The sequence below is a fragment of the Silene latifolia genome, chromosome 1 (genome assembly GCF_048544455.1).
Source record: "Silene latifolia isolate original U9 population chromosome 1, ASM4854445v1, whole genome shotgun sequence".
Classification (NCBI taxonomy): Eukaryota; Viridiplantae; Streptophyta; class Magnoliopsida; order Caryophyllales; family Caryophyllaceae; genus Silene; species Silene latifolia.
In genome coordinates, this window is record NC_133526.1 from 96,095,534 (window position 1) to 96,116,008 (window position 20,475).

At 39.8% G+C, this 20,475-nt stretch overlaps 1 protein-coding gene across 1 annotated transcript; it reads right to left on the reverse strand.

Moving 5' to 3' along the window:
* Positions 1–386: 386 nt before the first annotated feature.
* LOC141651320 (protein FAR1-RELATED SEQUENCE 9-like) lies at positions 387–1,470 on the reverse strand. The gene is made up of 2 exons (XM_074459040.1): positions 885–1,470; positions 387–595 (listed from the first exon to the last, which is right to left on the reverse strand). The coding sequence occupies exons 1-2, from the start codon at positions 1,468–1,470 to the stop codon at positions 387–389; spliced, it is 795 nt and encodes a 264-aa protein (XP_074315141.1).
* Positions 1,471–20,475: the final 19,005 nt, after the last annotated feature.

The following is a 20,475-nucleotide window of genomic DNA, read 5'->3' on the forward strand; positions in this document are numbered from 1 at the left end:
GGACGACCCCTCGCACAATGGTGTGTGTGTGCTGAAAAGAGGTTAGGGCAGTTTCTCTTGTCGTGATTTGTCATTCTCTTGCAATTCTTACACTTGCGTTTGGGTTTTCTAGCCAAGGCCAGTGCTTTTGTTTTGGCTGGCAACATTCTTTTTCCGCTACCCTTGTTTTTCGAATTCTTAGGTGGCAATATAGTCACTACCTCACTGGCCGTACAATTCATAATTTTCTCCATTTGTCGATTTTTATTCAACACTTCCTCTAACGGTGATAGCGTGTCCTTAAATCCCCTAATTATAGCGGAAAAGCTTTCAACATCAGTCACACCTTTGCCTCGATGGAGCCCTACAGCCTGATGAACCTCCGACCACATTATTGACATTGCAATTTATTTTTCATCGATGATTTCCATGTTGTCTGTCCCTTCACCATTACAATTGAACATCCTTAATTGTAGATACTCTTTCGTCCATCTATTTACAACATAATCATCTGGTATAGTCTTCATCCCATTTGCTGAGAAAATCCATATTATATGGCGGCATAGGATGCCGGTTCTTTCAAACATCATACAACTGCAGCTTGCTTTACGTGTACCTGGGTCATCAGTTAAGGCTTTCATGTAAGTGTGAATGTTACAAACAATGTTAGTGATTATATGGAAATTTAAATATGATTAAATAGAAAGTGTAAATGTCATATTATGGAAAGTGTAAATGTCATATTTGGAAAGTGTAAATGTTATATTATAGAAAGTGTAAATGTTATGATATGGAAAGTGTAAATGTTATCATATGGAAAGTGTAAATGTTATGATATGGAAAGTATAAATGTGATGATATTGATAGTGTAAATGTTATCATATGGAAAGTGTAACTTAAATTACCTGGACTGTATGCAACTTCAAAATTCTTTACCCTGGACAAATCTTTGACATTAGTTACCTCTAGCTTGCCTCTCTCAGTGAAATCTCCGGTTCTACATGTATCAATTGAGTATATGGCCTCTTCCTTGAAGGTGTAGAAAGCTGAATAGGTGTACACCTTTGTAGCATGACTCTCTAATGCCAGATTTGTTGACGTCTTTGCGGACGAGTGCTTATCACTGTTGTCAAGCTGCTCTTGTGTATGTCTTTGTTGGTCCATAGCGCTCTCAAAACGCATCCAAAACTCAACCAATGTTCTTGATTTATGCTCAAACCTCTCGAAAAAGCTATTTTCGCTCTCTGATCTTTGAGTCGTCCTCATAACAGACGCCATCTTCAAGTCTCTGCAATGCGCCATCACCCACTGTCCCCTTATAGCATAAGTATCCGCAAACCAATCATTGGCACCAAGACCATGCTCTTCAATAATTTGCTCCCTGATAGCATCGAATTCTGTTGCTTCAAGCTCATCATCCCATATAATTTCATTAAGTTTACACATGAAGTCATTATAATCACTCCTAGAGACACCAAATTTACTGGGCATTTTGTTCATTATATGCCACATACAAAACCGATGGCGCGTTGTCTTGAAAACAAGAGGGACAGATTTGATAATACCCGGGTCCTGATCTGTAATTATGTACTCGGGTTCCTTACCCCCCATTGCTTGTAAAAACCGGCTGAAAACCCAATTAAATAACTCATAATCTTCCCTTGCAATTAGAGCCCCACAGAACGTCACTGATCGTTTATGGTGATCTACACCAGTGAACGGTGTGAAAACCATAGAATACTTATTTGTGGAGTAAGTTGGGTCGAATGACACTGCATCACCAAATATCTTGTAGTTATCTCGGGTAGTACCTCCGCCCATATAGCCCTACGTAGGCTGCCATCATTGTCAAGATCGTAGTCAAAGTAGAAACTTATTCTTGTTTCAGTCATTTCCTTAAAATGGTCTATGAACAACTGACCATCATGTTCATGAATGAAACATTTAACATCCCTATGGAAGTTCTTAAAATCATTTAAGCTTGCTCCAATGTTTTTGAATCCATTCACCTGTTCTTTGCAGATTTTGTAGGTCTTTGTTGCTCCTATCTTCTGCTGTCAATTAATAACAGATATGATATATATAATGTGAATGGATTTATTGAATTAGTATTGACAGTGATGATATATTACTAACCCTTGAGTTCAAAACGATTATCATCTTGTGATAATCTGTTATGTTGCGCGACAATTTCTGGAACTCTCTGTCCTTAAGTGAGATAAGCTCGTGATTGTGACCCTCGTGGAATCGGTCAATTAATAGAAGAGCATTCTTCATATATAGTCTTATCCTCGCTTTACACCCCACTCTATTGACTCTGAATATCCTCTGTGAATTCTCTCCAACTAGCCCGTCACTCTGATCTTTAGTCGGCGCCTTGTGAGCGAAACCTTCTCGATTGCAAACGATAAGCTTTGACTTGATCTCTCCGCCACGCCACTTTTTCGTTGTGTACCTAAGCACATCAAACCCACAAGCAATGGCGTATATCTTATAAAATGTTACCGCATCCTCAATCCCCCCAAACTCCTGCCCGATGTACGGTGTAAACCTCTTTTCAACCTCCCTGCACAATACCTGCCTATCAGACTCCACTCCATTTTTGTTAAGTGAATCTGTAAATAGGACTTGTTAATACAGTTGACAGAGTATAAATGTAAAAACTGAAGTGTAAATGTAACAGATATGAATTGTAAGTGTAAATGTCATCAGATATGAAGTGTAAGTGTGAATGTTTTAAACAATCCATTAATCTTAGAGTGTAAATGTAAAGGGAAGCAAAGTGTAAATGTAAGTGTAAATGTAAAGGGAATCAAAGTGTAAATGTCCAAATTGTCCCAAGGTATAAGTGTAAATGTAAACGTCTAAAAGTGTAAATGTAAATGTGATCAGAAATGTAGTGTAAATGTGATGTTGTAAAAGTATAAATGAGCAATATCAGTGTAAATGTCAATAGACGTGAAGTGTAAATGAGCAATTATCAATTTTTTAAATACCTCATTAACAATGTAAGTGTAAATGATGTCACTTTTGAATTTTGATTGTGATAGCCTTTAATTTGCATAGTCTAATAAGTACAATTTTGATCTTTAAAAATCGAAGCAAAGCAAAGTGTAAATGTAAGTGTAAATGTAAAGGGAATCAAAGTGTAAATGTCCAAATTGTCCTAAAGTGTAAGTGTAAATGTAAACGTCCAAAAGTGTAAGTGTAAATGTCAACATAAATGTAGTGTAAGTGTGATGTTGTAAAAGTGTAAATGTAAATGTGAACGTCCAAAAGTGTAAGTGTAAATGTCATCAGAAATGTAGTGTAAATGTGATGTTGTCAAAGTGTACATGAGCAATATCAGTGTAAATGTCAATAGATGTGAAGTGTAAATGAGCAATTATCAATTTTTTAAATACCTCATTAACAATGCAAGTGTAAATGATGTCACATTTGAATTTTGATTGTGATGGCATTTAATTTGCATAGTCTAATACGTACAATTTTGATCTTGAAAAATAATCAGAACTGAAAACTGGAACAATCAATACTGGAGAAATAGTGATATTATTTGTACAATCTTCATATGAAAATGGTGAATGTTAACTTTAAATCAATTGCAAGTGTCAGTGTAAATATAAATGTTCAGATAAGGGCAGTGTAAATGTGATGGTCTGAAAGTATAAATGTCCAACGTAAGTGTAAATGTTGTCAGAATGCTAAGTTGTTTTGTACAATGCGTTGAAAACTATAACAATCAAAAATCGATACTCAAAACTGAAATCTAATCTTCATTTAAAACTCAGCATCAAATTTGAAAAGTGTAACTCTGAATTATCCTTTCAAAAGTAATGATAAGATACATTCAACTGAAAATATGAAAACGGTGATTGAAAATAATAATTAAAATGAACAAATACCATGACATGCAGATTATACATTCAATTGAAAATATTAAAACGGTGACTGAAAACAATAAATAAAATGAAGAAATACCATTGATGCCATCTATTATCTGCATGGCTGCGATGATTTGCAAGTTTTAGAAAGAATTATAGTTGAATTTTGAGCGTTGAATAGAAAAAACCCAGGTTTAGAGAGAAGGTGGATGAATAATAGTAGATAGAAGTTGGATGAAGAAGTTTGTTAAGAAAGGAAGTAGGTTGCTTTTGAAAACATAGTACAGAGGATATAGCGTTTTGTCCGTCAGTCCATCACTTGGGAAGAACAATTAGCAGACAATGTTTTCCTCTTTCCTATCTAAGCTTTTCCCTTTTTTTGGGCTATATTTTGTAAACAATCTCAACCTTAGATGTTGTCCATCTAAAGGTCCTTATAAGGACTCAAAGGATACAATGGACTCATTAGATCTCCACTATATATATATATATATATATATATATATATATATATATATATATATATATATATATATATATATATATATATATGCCCCCTTATCCCTCATCTACCCTCCTCATCCATTTCATTTGCATTTCCACCACACAAACAAAAGAGAGAGAAAAAGAGAGAAATTGGAAGATATGAGCCTTAGTCCCTCCGTCTCAAGATTTTAGGTAAGACCGTCTTATGCTAGCCTTTATGTTATTTATTTTATACCTTTGACCGGCCCCGCTCTGACCTTGACTCGTCTTTGACCACCATGTGACTGCCGTTGACCACCTATTTAGGGCTTTGACCGAGTGACTTTTAGTGGTTTTGGTGGGTTTAAGTGAACCGGTTAGGGCTTGGGGGTTTGACCCGGTTTTTGGAGATGTTGGGCCAGTTCTGGGTAGGTCTGGGCCGAGGGAGGAGAAGGGAGTTGAGGGGATATCGTGGGTGGTGGATATGGTGGCTGGAGGTGGCAGTTTCAGGGAGAAAAAGAGGGGATCTCGGTTGAGGTTGTTGTTGTTAGTAGTTGTTGTGTTGGGGTCGGGTTTAGGGTTGTTGGTGGCGCTTGGGTGGTGATGTGGTGGCTGGGCCTACCGTGGTCAGTGGGGGACCCACGGTAGAGCTGGGGTGGCCGTGTATGGTGTTGGTGGTTCTTGTTGGGGTTGTTGTTGGTGTTGATTGGTGTTGAGGTTGGAGGTGTGGGTGGGTGAGTGTAGCTGGCGGTTAGGGCGGCTGGGCAGGCCGAACCCACCGTGGCTGGGTGGTGGCTCACGGCGAGGAGGCTTGATGGTGGTGGTGTGTAGTGAGTCGGGTTTTGGATAAAAGTATATGACGGGTATTCAATTAGTCGTATATGTATTAGATTAGTATATTTATACGTATTTGTATAATTAGATTAGTATATTTATATGTATTTGTATAATTATCATATTTTAGGAGATGGGTTTTGTGAGACGGTTTTATGAGACGAGCCTAGCTTGTGTTTGACAGATTGCTTATGCGGATATGCTGTGAGGTAGGTTTATCGTACTCAGTTTCAATGTTGCATTTATTTACTAAATGAGTCATTGGCCTTTTTCTGCATTGAGTGAGTTGCATTGTATGATATTGGATTTGACGGCTCGACGAGTCGGGATATTTGAGGAACTGGTATCCTTGGCATGTTTGGCATGTCATGGTATATATTGTCTGTCATGCATTTCATATTGTGACGGTTGTGTATGTTGGATATGTAAGTTGGATGTGGTTGTTGTTGTTTTGGAGATGTAAGACGGTTGGGAGACCGTCTTACGCTTGAGTCGCCTCTTGGAGCTAACCACTCTAAGAGGGATGTGCACATTAATGGCTTGAGTTACGAAGGGACTCGTGTGGATGAGACACGATGTCTGGAAAGGGATCCGGTTGGCTTCCGAACCCGATACGTCTGGGCGTGTCCCGGTACCTGTTTGTGGTTGTTGGTATGTCTGGGCGTGTCCCGGTATCAGTGTGGTTGTCGGTATGTTTGGGCATGTCCCGGTACTATGGTGGTGGTTGTTTGATAGCGGTTCATTCATGTTATAGCCATGTTGTATACTCACACACTTTGAGTCGTGTCACACTTTATTTATTTATTGAAACTGACGTTTGTGTGTCTGTGTAATTGTCGCCTATTTCTGGGGTGGCCTGTGTCGATCCATATGATATTTCCGATCATATGGGGAGCAGGTTGAGTACAAGTTTGCTTGTTGAAATGCTCAGGATTTGCGCCGCGCCTTGGACTCGGAGTCGAGTAGTGTAGCATGGATGACATAGTCATATATGAGTTGTAGTTTATTTATTCATTAGTTTATGTTTGTAATAACTAAATTTGTCATTTATTTAATAAAGTTTCTTAATTGTAATACCGATTTCACTACCTATGGAAACCGAGACAGTAACATTTCCTAATTACCTTGGCCGGGTAAGAAGGGGGTGTTACAGCGAGGAACATGAAAACCGTACCCGACTCGCCGTCTCTTCATCTTCTACACAGGTCATACAATCCTATTACAAACATCTCATAAACCCTTATTGTAACATCCCAAGATATTGAGAGGAAATTTGTCCCACATCGGGAAAATATGGAGCTTGTGATATGTTTATAAAGGCTTTCACCCACTAATTAGTAACAAGGCCTTGTACTTTTGGGCTTAATTGAGGACAAAACAACGGCTCAAAGGTGCACATGCCATCTTATTGGGGTTGTGTTACGACGGTGGTGGGTCGGATTGTTATAAATGGTATCAGAGCCAGGTTGCGATGTATGGTGAGCCCGTGGTCAAGAGTACTCGAGTCACCCACCTAGCGGGGGAGGATTCTGGGCTTGGCTGCGGTCAGCTTTGAGGTACAACGAGGACGTTGTGTTCTGAAGTGGGGGAGTTTGTAATACCCCAAGAGATTGAGAGGAAATTTGTCCTACATCAGGAAATTATGGAGCTTGTGATATGTTTATAAAGAATTTCACCCACTATTTAGTAACAAGGCCTTGTACTTTTTGGCTTAAGTGAGGACAAAATAATGGCCCAAAGGTGCACATCCCATCTTATTGGGGTTGTGTTATGAGGGTGGTGGGTCGGGTTGTTATACTTATTATGTAAGAACCCTTCCCTTAACTACCCATCATCGTAACCATAACCCTAATTAATAAGATAACCCAAAAATCCCCAAATCTAGGGTTAGTCTAAGCAAAAGATTGAGAAAGGTAAAGGTTTAACTTACAATAATAACGAGTGAATGGAGGGGGATGAGTTAGAGGTTTTACATCTTCAAGCTTGGTTGCCATGAGAGGAGGTTAGAGAGGATTTTAGAGAGAAGCGAGAGAGTTTTCTGGTTTTTAGAGAGAGAGAGAAAAAAAAAGAATGATTTAGGGTTTGGGTAAGAAGGAAAATCTCGAGTTATATAAGACGAGGTCTGACACGCCACACTCGGCCGAGTATCTTGACTACTCGGCAGAGTGGCACTCACTCGGTCGAGTCCGGAGTGTACTCGATCGAGTGAGACCTACTCGGTCTACCACAACCTCTACTCGGTCCACTGTACCCTCACTAGGCCTAATATAACTCACACTACCTCCACTGTTTAGACATGTCTCCCTCGGGAGTGGATGTCGTCAAGTCTAAGGGTCCACTCACGCATCCCAAAGTTCCTTTTTCAGTCTCTAAATATCCGGGTATTACAATATTCCCCCCTTAAAATGAACTTCGTCCCTGAAGTTTGCTTCAACTCTTCTTTTCACACTCACTCCCTTAAATCTCACTATCGGTTCTCGTACACTTTTTCTTCTTCCGTGGGGTCCCTTGCCATTATCCTCCCTCTCGTTGTACTCGTCATAGCATATTATGCTTGTCATATTACTTTAATTCTAAATTGTTACATCTATTCTCTCTAAAAGAGAACTTCGTCCCGAAGTTCACCGTACGACTTCCATGATTTTACTCTCATTACCTATGTGATGGGATCCGTACTCAAAGATGTCCGAGTTTATCACATTCCCTTGGCCATACTATCACCTATCTCACGTTATCATATGGGTTCCTCACATAGTCAAAACGCGAGATCAAATTCATAGTGTAACTCCCTATCCTCATAGGTGAATACATACTAGCGGTATTGTCCCCTCACAACTCTCATGACCATGCCCATATACATGCAACAAAGTTCGTATCGTATTGGAACATTTAATATTTAATAAAATAGTTTGCAAAATAGTTACTCGTATTACGACTCAACTATTCCAACATCTTCATTTCTATGTATATCGTGCCACGCGCACGTCACACCGAGTCCACCACATGACCACGCATGTTTTCCCCATCCACCATAACACTTTAGCTTAATATACACACTACCGTTTAAACAAGGATTACGATACCTCATCATTCGTTTAGTAATCACTACAAGGCATATAGTTGCCACCCATCACGTAACATGGACATGTTCAAAATTATAATGGTGACTATTACATGCTGCACAAGATTACTATATAACTTTTGTTATAACGTCGTTTTTGTCAAACTAATACTTGTCGATTAAACGTTCTAGGGTGGTAAAACGCCTTATAACATTGCCATGTGCAAACAATTCATGAGGACACTAGTCACACGAGGGTAAATGTAACACCCCCTTCTTACACGACCAAGGTAATAGGAGGATGTTACCATCTTGGTTTCCCGAAGCGATGAATCGGAGTTGCAATTAAGAAACATTTAATATAAAATAAAGTATTTAATGAGTTATGATACCCGTCGTGAGGTGTCAAAAATAAATTTATAATTCCAACTACAACTATAGCTAGCGGCAGTCGGGTCGAACCACAGAGAGGCAAATGTAATTTCTAGCTGTCTTAATTTCGGTCTTAAGGTAACAAATATGTGGGGGTTTGAATTGATTTGGTCTATAGCTAAAGGCAAAGAAATATAAATTAAACTAAAGAAATTTATTAAATCAAATATAAAGAAGGGTACTAGGATGGTCGGTTCACTATAGATTCGGCGGCAACAAACTAGGTAGGTCTAAAACAATCACGTGAGACGGGAAAATAAGAGGTCCTCTCGGTCCACTCTCACAGGTAGCATCTTTCGATCTCGCTACAGGTCCCTAATATCACTAATACTGACTTTCGTCCTGAAAAGTGACTAAAAATCTAAACGATACCTATCTTTCGATCTCAGCAAAGTTTAGTCATTTTAATTGGTAGTCTAATAACCTTCCCTATCTTTCGATCTAATGGGTCAGTCATATACTAAGCATTCAACTAGTCGCATGCATTCGATTCGTCAAATATAACAATTAAAACAATTAAAACGTAAAAAAGCTCACGAGGTCAGTCGATCGACCGGGTAGGGTGGTCGATCGACCAACACGCGATTAGGGCTTCCTAATTCTAATGCCGCCTACACTATAATTCCCCTACATCCTAGCACAATTAATTTAGCTACTCATACTAGGGATGATAACAACAATAAAATTTGCTAATAAAACAGAGGAATTCATGATTGAAGCGACGAAATAAACAATGAACATAAGGCGATAAATTGGCTTTGGGAAACTAATCTAACAATTCCTATACTACGAAAGAAATAAACAGCGAAACTAAAATAAGAACAGTCGAATACCGTGTGAAAGAAATCGCAGAGGAAGGATCCAAAAACCGGAAGCAGAAAGTAACTTTATTAATGAAAGACTAAACTAAAACTAATCTGTTGAATTGTATAGTGAGAACTTGATGAACTAAAATTGGATCCAAAACTGAAACCTAAAGCTACGTTATATAGGAGTATAACGTCACACTTATTCCTAAAACCTAAGAATACATTGGGCTTTCTAATTCTCGATCTTTTATTTTGTGTCAGACCCGTTGTTCAGTCGATCGACCATAAGCATCAGTCGATCGACCAACTTGCGCTGTACAGGAGCTTCTGTATGTCATGCTCTGGTCGATCGACCATGTAGGTCAGTCGATCGACCAAGGGTGCTGTACAGAATTGCATTCTGTCGATTCCTGCAGCGCGCACCGATCTTAAAACAGCTGCCATTTCTTTGTTCCATGGTCAAATCAGGCGTTCTACACGGCGTTGGAAAGCTAAGAGGATAAGCTTTCACCTCCAATTAGAATCACTCGATTATCAGCTATAGAACTAGAGATATTGCCATCTGAAGCAGGCTGCAATATTGTGAAGTGCTACTTTGCTTGTTAAACTCGTACGCACCCGTGCTTTTGCTATCTTTAGGCCTTGAAACGCGCACCAAGTTCGCTTCCCGAGTCTTTACTCCATGTAAAATGCAATGCAAGGTACTCGGGGATGGATTTAGCTTGATTTCTACTCATTTCCACATAAATATGCAATATTACATAAAAAATACGAAAGTAGACGAAATGGGGCATATAGTAGCATAAACTACATAATTGAGCTCTGAAATGCGTGGTAAATAGGGTGTAAAATATCATATAAATGACACGCATCAAACTTCCCCAAACCGAACTCTTGCTTGTCCCCAAGCAAGAACTAGACTCGATCCTAAAACCTAATGGAACGAGTTCAATCTCAGAGCGAAATGCAACATGTAAAGCCTAAACCAATTTAATGCAATAACCAACAATCAATTAGCAAATGAATCATGCAAACGAGTTATGGAGTCGTTAGAAATTTCTGAACCGTCAACTGTAGAGACTTTATCAAATTGGACTCTCACGGGTCGCTCATATCACACAAAAGCACAGGTGAATAATGTATAAGATAGAAAGAATTCATTTTGTAGTGACACTCACCGAACTACGACCTATAAGGACATGCCCGCAGTCTAATATGAAAGTAATCTCTACAACCGTACATATGCATTCCAACCAACAAATGACCATGACACATGCCGAGGTATGTATGGATATGTGAGGTAATGGGTAAGAAGAGGCAAAACATTTTATGGAAATGAGGAGGTACAGGTGATCAAGCTAGTACCTAACAAAGCCATATGATAACATCCACTTCTTGCTCAAAACCAACGATAAAACCCGGTGCAAATGATTAGCACTAATCTCGCAATCTCCATAATAATAAATCAATCAACTCCCCATACGATATGAATAATACATAGGAGCAAAAATCGCCATATAAAAAGGACTTTGAATTATGCGAATTGATTTCTTCTTTTCTTTTCTCGGACCTCAGGCTTGGGTCGATCGACCAAAAGGAGCAGTCGATCGACTGCCTCAAACAGTACAGAACTCTTTTTTTTTCTCTTTTTTCGAATCATTTTTTTCATTTCTTTTTTTTTTCTTCTTTTTCTTTCATTTCTTTTTCTTTCTTTTCTTCCTTTCATCTTCCCAACAACATTTCAAACATGAGCATATGCCACCAAAAATATAGTAACAATCCCGAAAACTAAACTACTAGCTTGACAAGGGCAGGCTATATGTAGGATGTAGTAATGGGACAAAAAGGCTATTTTTGGCAGTGTGGAGCTTATGGGCGAAACGAATAAAGGAAAACCTCTGCCACATGTGTCAACTAACCACAGACCGAATGCATACAGGTATTAAGCAGATTAAGTTCATATTTATGCAAATTTATGTGACATGTCTCATAAGGAGTACTACTCACATTCCTAAATAAACTGGTCATAGATGTCACCAGTTATAGGCTCTAAATCTCAGAAATATGATGTAGTTTGCCAAAATTCTAAGTCAAGTCTCAAGTTCAGCAAAATATTAACGAAAACTCGTAGACTATGCAATTGATTCTACTAATAACATGTTAATTTAGCAAGGCTTAGGCATAAAACAAATGCAAATGCAATGTTATCATGGAAATACTACCGTTCCGACTCGACCTACATGCTAAAATAAACGTGCATTTTTTGAATTTTTTGAAATATTTCAATTTTTTTGAATTTTTGTATATATATAGTAAATAAACAAGCAATGCAAAACTTGAATGTAAACGTGAATGCAAGCAAATGAAATGCGACACAAAACCCTTCCCCAAACCAAATCACACAATGTCCCCATTGTGCAAAATCATGTAATGAAATAAAAGAGAATTGGGAATTTGCGATAAAATAAATAAATATGACATGAAATAAAGACTCAGAAACTCACAAGACTTTAAGCGCAGCAAAAGGAAACCTCCCCAAACCAGCGTGAGCTAGGAGGTTTCAGTAGCCAGCAGTGCTACCAATAAGTACCTGAAAAGACAAACAAAATATACCGCGCGTAAAACGAGAAAACAAAATTGGGACGGTAAAATTTTGTGCAAAAATGATGAACGGAAGAAATCAGAAATTAAGCGGAGAATAAAGTGAAAGGAATACTTCCTTGACTCCGCAAATCGATCAAACACAAAGCAGGAAATGATCGAAAAACAGTGCAAAAGAATGACGCCAACGGTCGATCGACTACATCACCTACGATCGACCAGGATGTCGAACAGCTCTTGAACTGTTCGGCCGATCGATCGACATGACCCAGACAGACGATCGATCGACCGAAAAGTCTTTGTAACCGATTTCTTCGAATTAGCTCAATAACTTGAGCTAATATGGTCTATATACCTGCAAAAGCACATAATAACGCGCCCAAAATTTGCGCAAAACCCAAATGTAAAGTCTAAAGTGTAGCTAATTATTAGAGCACACAAAAACAAATAAAGCTTGAAGTTCCAAAACCAAATTAAGCGAAATGTTTCAAACTCCGGGTTGCCTCCCGGCAGCGCTAGATTAGACGGTCCCAGCTCGACCCACTTTTCGATCATCAGAAAGCACAAATCACTGGCACACTACTAGGCTTCGATCAACGCAGGTGGCTTCAAAGAATCACAAATCTACTCCCGGCCTCCACAACAAGGCAACAGAAGAACAACAACGTCTCGCAGCATCCGGATCCCAATCTTTCGCCTCAGCGCACGGCTTCTTCTTAGACGGCACATCCTCATCAGGACCTCCTCCTGGATCATATTTCCGGGCAGTGCCAGACTTCAAGCTAGGAACACCCAACTCACCTCCGGGGTCTTTGAAATTGCCAAGACCTGTAGAAAGAGAAACAAAGCGATGTTACTCCAATTTGTCCCCAAACTGGGGCGGAGGCGTCAATTCTACAGCAGCAAATGGTTCAACAGAAGAAGTAAGAAGGTATACATAATCGACTAAAGGAGTGGAATTACCTCTAATCGGATAGGAGTGGTCTTCATTTACCTTCTCATCGTCATCCGGAATAGGTGTTGGTGACGATTTAACAATTCCCAAGGCTGCAGGGGTCAATCGAACAGCGTCACTACTCGATCGAGTAGTTTCCTCCTCCAGCATAACTGGTTTATCAACCACTGGTTCCAGTCGATCGACCGCTCTCCCTTCTGCAATGTCATTCGTTCGACCATACAAATCTGCTTGATCGAATTCTTCATGTGGCACAGCATTGAAGTCTTCAATTGACGCTTCATCTTCCTCCAAATCCTCATCCTCCGAGTCATACATATCATCATTTTGCTCGGCGGCTACTTGAGCCAAGAGAAGCTCAAGTCTTTTGAAAGAAGCTTCTCTCTATTCAGCGACTTCTTGCATTTGGAGTTTAAACATCTCCACCATGGACTTCAATTCCGCACTCTCTTGAAGGAAGAGGGTCTTCTTTGAGGCGGTGCAAAGGAATATGAAGGCTCTTGGAAGCCTTGCTGATAGCACGGATGTGGCGGCGCATAATGATCTTGTTTATAATGCCAGTAAGCATAGACTTGGTCCATATCTGCTCGGCACATAACAGAATCATGCCCCTTAGCGCCACATCTCCCACAAATCTGCACCTGCTGCTCCCAAGAATGGAACATGAGTGGACTCTCCTGAAGTACTGCAAATAAACAACACTAAAGAAGAAGATGAGAACTGCCTCAAGGTACTCAGTCTTCACTTGAGGCGAAAAACAGACTAAAATAAAACAACTAAAAATTAGAACAATTGCCTTCCCGGCAACGGCGCCAAAATTTGAAACCCGTCGTGAGGTGTCAAAAATAAATTTATAATTCCAACTACAACTATAGCTAGCGGCAATCGGGTCGAACCACAGAGAGGCAAATGTAATTTCTAGCTGTCTTAATTTCGGTCTTAAGGTAACAAATATGTGGGGGTTTGAATTGATTTGGTCTATAGCTAAAGGCAAAGAAATATAAATTAAACTAAAGAAATGTATTAAATCAAATATAAATAAGGGTACTAGGATGGTCGGTTCACTATAGTTTCGGCGGCAGCAAACTAGGTAGGTCTAAAACAATCAAGTGAGACGGGAAAATAAGAGGTCCTCTCGGTCCACTCTCACAGGTAGCATCTTTCGATCTCGCTGCAGGTCCCTAATATCACTAATACTGACTTTCGTCCTGAAAAGTGACTAAAAATCTAAACGATACCTATCTTTCGATCTCAGCAAAGTTTAGTCATTTTAATTGGTAGTCTAATAACCATCCCTATCTTTCGATCTAATGGGTCAGTCATATACTAAGCATTCAACTAGTCGCATGCATTCGATTCGTCAAATATAACAATTAAAACAATTAAAACGTAAAAAAGCTCACGAGGTCAGTCGATCGACCGGGTAGGGTGGTCGATCGACCAACACGCGATTAGGGCTCCCTAATTCTAATGCCGCCTACACTATAATTCCCCTACATCCTAGCACAATTAATTTAGCTACTCATACTAGGGATGATAACAACAATAAAATTTGCTAATAAAACAGAGGAATTCATGATTGAAGCGACGAAATAAACAATGAACATAAGGCGATAAATTGGCTTTGGGAAACTAATCTAACAATTCCTATACTACGAAAGAAATAAACAGCGAAACTAAAATAAGAACAGTCGAATACCGTGTGAAAGAAATCGCAGAGGAAGGATCCAAAAACCGGAAGCAGAAAGTAACTTTATTAATGAAAGACTAAACTAAAACTAATCTGTTGAATTGTATAGTGAGAACTTAATGAACTAAAATTGGATCCAAAACTGAAACCTAAAGCTACGTTATATAGAAATATAACGTCACACTTATTCCTAAAACCTAAGAATACATTGGGCTTTCTAATTCTCGATCTTTTATTTTGCGTCAGACCCGTTGTTCAGTCGATCGACCATAAGCATCAGTCGATCGACCATCTTGCACTGTACAGGAGCTTCTGTATGTCATGCTCTGGTCGATCGACCATGTAGGTCAGTTGATCGACCAAGGGTGCTGTACAGAATTGCATTCTGTCGATTCCTGCAGCACGCACCGATCTTAAAATAACTGCCATTTCTTCGTTCCTTGGTCAAATCAGGCGTTCTACGCAGCGTTGGAAAGCTAAGAGGATAAGCTTTCACCTCCAATTGGAATCACTCGATTATCAGCTCTAGAACTCGAGATATTTCCATCTGAAGCAGGCTGCAATATTGTGAAGTGCTACTTTGCTTGTTAAATTCGTGCGCACCCGTGCTTTTGCTATCTTTAGGCCTTGAAACGCGCACCAAGTTCGCTTCCCGAGTCTTTACTCCATGTCAAATGCAATGCAAGGTACTCGGGGATGGATTTAGCTTGATTTCTACTCATTTCCGCATAAATCTGCAATATTACATAAAAAATATGAAAGTAGACGAAATGGGGCATATAGTAGCATAAACTACATAATTGAGCTCTGAAATGCGTGTAAAATAGTGTGTAAAACATCATATAAATGACACGCATCAAGTTACATAACCGTAAATGAATAAATGAATAATAAATGTAAACTATAATATGTACAACTTGACTACTATCTAATTCATCCAACTATGTAGCTCGACTCCAAGTCCAAAGCGCCCCCCGTCTCCCGCGTGACACTAAACCAACTTGTACTCAACCTGCTCCCCATATGATCGGAAATATCACATGGATCGACACAGGACACCCCGAAAATAGGTGACAGTTTACACAGACACACAACACGCCAGTTTCAATAAATAAACATATTACACAACATGATAGATAAATATGCAACATGCCAATGATATAAATGAGACACCATTATACGATCACCACGCCGGTACCGGGACACGCCCAGACGTACCCACAACCACCGGTGCTAGGGACACGCCCACCACACCACTCCTCACAAAAAGTGCCGGGACACGCTCAGACGTACCGGGTCCGAAAGCCAACCGGATCCCTTGCCAGACGTCGTGCCTCAACCACACGAGTCCCTTTGTACTCAAGTCATTAATGTGGATATCCCTCTTGGAGTGGAAAGCTCCAAGTGGCGACTCAAGCGTAGGACAGTCTCCCAACCGTCTAACGTCTCCTGAACAACCAAGTACCACTGCCAACGACCTCCAATATAATACAACAATAACCACACATGGAATATAAAATACAATACCAAATATGTGACTCATCATGAAACTCAATCCCAACATGTTATGAATAACAATTCCTGAAGTACCAACATGATGTGCAAATCGACTCACACAATGCAATGACGATGAAATACACACAAATATGTACACCATGTATTGAAACTGAGTAGGATAAACCTACCTTTTAGCATTCTTCACAAGGAATCCTATTAATAAGCAAGATCCGTCTCATAAGACCGTCTCATCCAACAATATCACATAATAACTATCACAAATAGTCCTACACTATAACATAATACAAAACCCCTTATTATTACCCATAAGTACCCATATATACCTATTATTAATTACTAATTAAACAACCCAATTAAAAAACCCAAAAAATTAGGGTTCATACTAACTAGAGAAAGATAGATCTCAACTTACAAGGTGGATGGAATGAAGAGCAAGGTGAGGAATCCCTTAAACTACGCTTAAATCCCATATAAATGTGTTTATGTGGATTTTAGTTAGAAGGGAGAAAGATTGAAGAGATAAGGAAGAAGATAGAAATGATTTTGGGATTTTGGATAAGAAAGAAATCTAACCGAGTTATCGCGGGTTCTGACGTGCCTCACTCGGTCGAGAAGAGAGTTCACTCGACCGAGTGACACATACTCGATCGAGTACTGGGCACACTCGATCGAGTGTTCAGTCCACTCGGTCGAGTACTAAGCAGTTCTCAACAATGACCATTTTTCGTAAAACAGTCATATCTCATTCGTTTCTTGGTCATTTTGGGCGTGTGACTTACAGTTGGAATTGTAAGAGAACAAGCTATCATCTTCAATTAGAATAACATTTATAACATATCTAGATCTCAAGTTAAGATATTTTTAAGACGACCCTTTTATTGGCGGACATTATAACAACTCCACTAAGTCTAGCATAGGTTATACTCGGTTCACTTTACAGTCATAATTCACTCCCGATTGGCCTCTCTTATAGTATTAGGTCTTATCACGCATCCCAAGGTTCCTTTGTGGGTTCCAATATATTTGAGTGTTACAATCTCCCCCCCCCCCCCCTTAAAATGAACTTCGTTCCCGAAGTTCGCTTCACTCTTTCTTTTCACAACTATTCCTCAAGCTTCCCTCAAGTCTCATTACCGTTTCTCAAGCACTCTCTCGCCATTACCGTTGCCCTTTACTCTAACGTAAATGACAGGTGATGTCGTCGGGTCTACCAATCAAACACATTTATAATACTCATCAAACAACTAGTTAGTGGTAAGTCGAGGTCGATCCATGGGACGGTGTGCTTTGGGTTCTAAGTCTATCTATATCAATTTATGCTAGTGTCACAATTGGTTGGGTTTGTAGTTGTGTTCTAAACTAATGCAAGCAATAAAGCAAATAAGGGTGTAAACAAGTAATAAAGAGTGCTAGGATGTCATGGGTTTACAAGGGATTCATGGGAGTTGACCATACAAACATGTTCACAAAGTTGCAAGCAATTGTTGTAAAGGAACCGAATTGGTTTATATCTTACGGTTCTTAGGAAGAGTTGGGTCCCGGAGCCGAATCGATTAAATTTTACAACACCTACAAGTCGACTTACTTTCCTCCTAATCACTTCTATGCATGGTCTAACAAGACTCGAGTTGGTTTATGTCTTACAAGTCAAGTTGAATAGATAAGAGATGGTTGTAAATGCAAGGATTCATAGGCTTAACATTTCATCAAACATAACATGTGCATAGGTTGACATTACAACAAACAAGCAATCTTATTCATGGAAACATATTAAATTAAGCATGATTATTCCCCATGTTTTTCTCCCTTAATTACCCACTAATCCTAGCTAAAGGACTACACACTCTTTATCATGGGAAACATGTCATTAATGGTGTCAATCATTATAACAAGTATAAACATGATAAAAGCTTAAGGAAATAAACAATAGAGAGTAAAGAGTAAGGGAATTATACCAAACTTGAGATGATCTAAATAATAAAGCAAGAATAAAAGAAGAGAACTTGATTGATTGATGAAGAGTTGTCAATCCTCCAATAATAACCCAATAATCTTCAATTACCCAAAAGTAATAAACTTGAACAATAATTAAGGAGAGATTAATGTGAAATTTGTGGAAAGATTAAAGAGTAATCTATTCTAATCTACTCCTAATCTAATCTAAGAGGAATTTCTAATATGAGAACTTGGTGGTTTGATTATTACAAATGGGGTATTTATAGTGGGGATTAGGTGCACAAATTAGGGTTACTAAGGGCTTAAATGACGATTAAGTCCTTGAGGAATCGCTCCTCTCATGAAAAGATGCGGGTCTCCTTTTAACTAGTCTTTCAAAAATATGCGCATCTTGAATGGAGAAAGAAGAGGACGTGTTTCTCTGGAAGACAATCCGAGCGGATTAGGGGTCGGGACGCTCGTCCTGTAGCAGGGGGAGACGAGCGGATCAAGCACGGGACGCTCGGATCAAAAGGCTTCAAGACGAGCGTCCTGGAGGGGGGACGAGCGTCCTGTGTCTGGGGACGAGCGTCTTGAGTCTCGGGACGAGCGGATTGGCGGACAGCTTCTTTGTTTGAGCTCGGATTGTAAAACGGACGTCGTTTTCTCATCCGGACTCCTATTGGAGTGATTCAAAAGCCTATATCACTTAATTTTTCGACGCCGTTTCATCTAGAATACTTTCAGAGCCAAAGGAGCAACTCTTGGTTTGGTTCCGAGCAATTTCTTCTTGTAATGCCTTTCTTCTCGTCATCCTTACTTTTAACCCTATGATCCTTCTATATTCTCTTTATTCCTACATCCTTGGTCATCATTCTTGCCTCCTCTTCATACTAGTACATCCAATATCATCAAAAAGCTTCCAAATATGCACGGGAGACGGAAATTTCCGCCTAATTATCCTCCTTCCTACAAAACATACGAAATGCACTAGGAAAGCAAAATAGAAAGTATTTGACGGATAAAATGGTCATGAAATGTTATAATAGTATGCAAAATAGGTTCAATTAGGGGACTAAATGTACGCAAATATGAGTCACATCAGTAAACTATATCAAGATTATGATTCTTATTGTCATCATCACTCTTATTAACCACACATGTTTATCGTACTCATCCCAAAGTTCTTTGCTCAACTCTCATTACTTCCTCTCATTCCGTACTTTCTCTTTCCTTAATTTTCAAATTATTACAGTTAGGTGTTCACCTAGACGCATGGTGAAAGGCACAAATATAAAATTAGGGGTATAAGTCCATTACTCGATCAAACATGTGTAAACGAGTCCGAAGACAGGTCACTCGGTTGAGCGTGGGTATCACTCGGCCGAGGAGGAGGCACTCGGTCGAGTGTCACCTTGGCAGGCCACAGTCACTCTAAAATCGATTCCCAACTTAGCCACTCTATAACACAAATGTAAATAACCTCCAATGGTGACTAATGCGTCACCAACTAACCCAAATTCAAGCAACGTTTTGGCCTTATGACCACGATTACAACACTAATTAAAGAAAGTGTTTAAGCTACACGACCAACACTAATACTACTCATAGTTCGACTCATAAGACATCAACAATTAGTTGAGGAACTCCCTCTCCACTAGCATCTTCCTTCCTACTCCACACCTTCTCCATCATTAGCACCATCCTCATCATTGTTATCTTCTTGCTCCGCATTCCCATTTGCCATTCCGGATGGTCCCGCCTCATCATTGTCACGGAGTAAGTCACCCAAGAAACCGTCTCCACAAGCTCGTGGCGGTCCCGCCCAAGGACCAAATATATACCCAACCTCTCGGGGAGTAGCGCTTCACTCCGCCGGCTCCATGCCATAGGCCTTGAAAACTCGCAAGTCGTCTCCCGACTTGGTCCTATAGCTTAGCATGTATAGGGGTCTTACACCTTGGCCCCATGCCAACTCAAGCATGCTCCTCATCACTAGGTCATTATTCACACGATAATTAAGCTCCGCTCCATTGAGAATGGGTCCATGAACTATGGATTGTGGGGAACGCTCATCGGTGATCGTTGGGGGTAATCTGCCTCTAGGCGAGGGAGGAAATGGTAGTTTCACGGTTGGAGGGTTGGTGCTTGCAAGGTCGAGCTATCACTCAAAGGAGGAGGGGTTATGGGGTTACCCTCCTTATCAAACTCAAAGAGGAGTCTCTCCGCAATGGTATAGGTTTGTGGTGGAGGGTGGGGTTCATCTAATTCCCCAAGGTGGTCAGTCTCCAAAAGGTCATCCATGGTGGGGA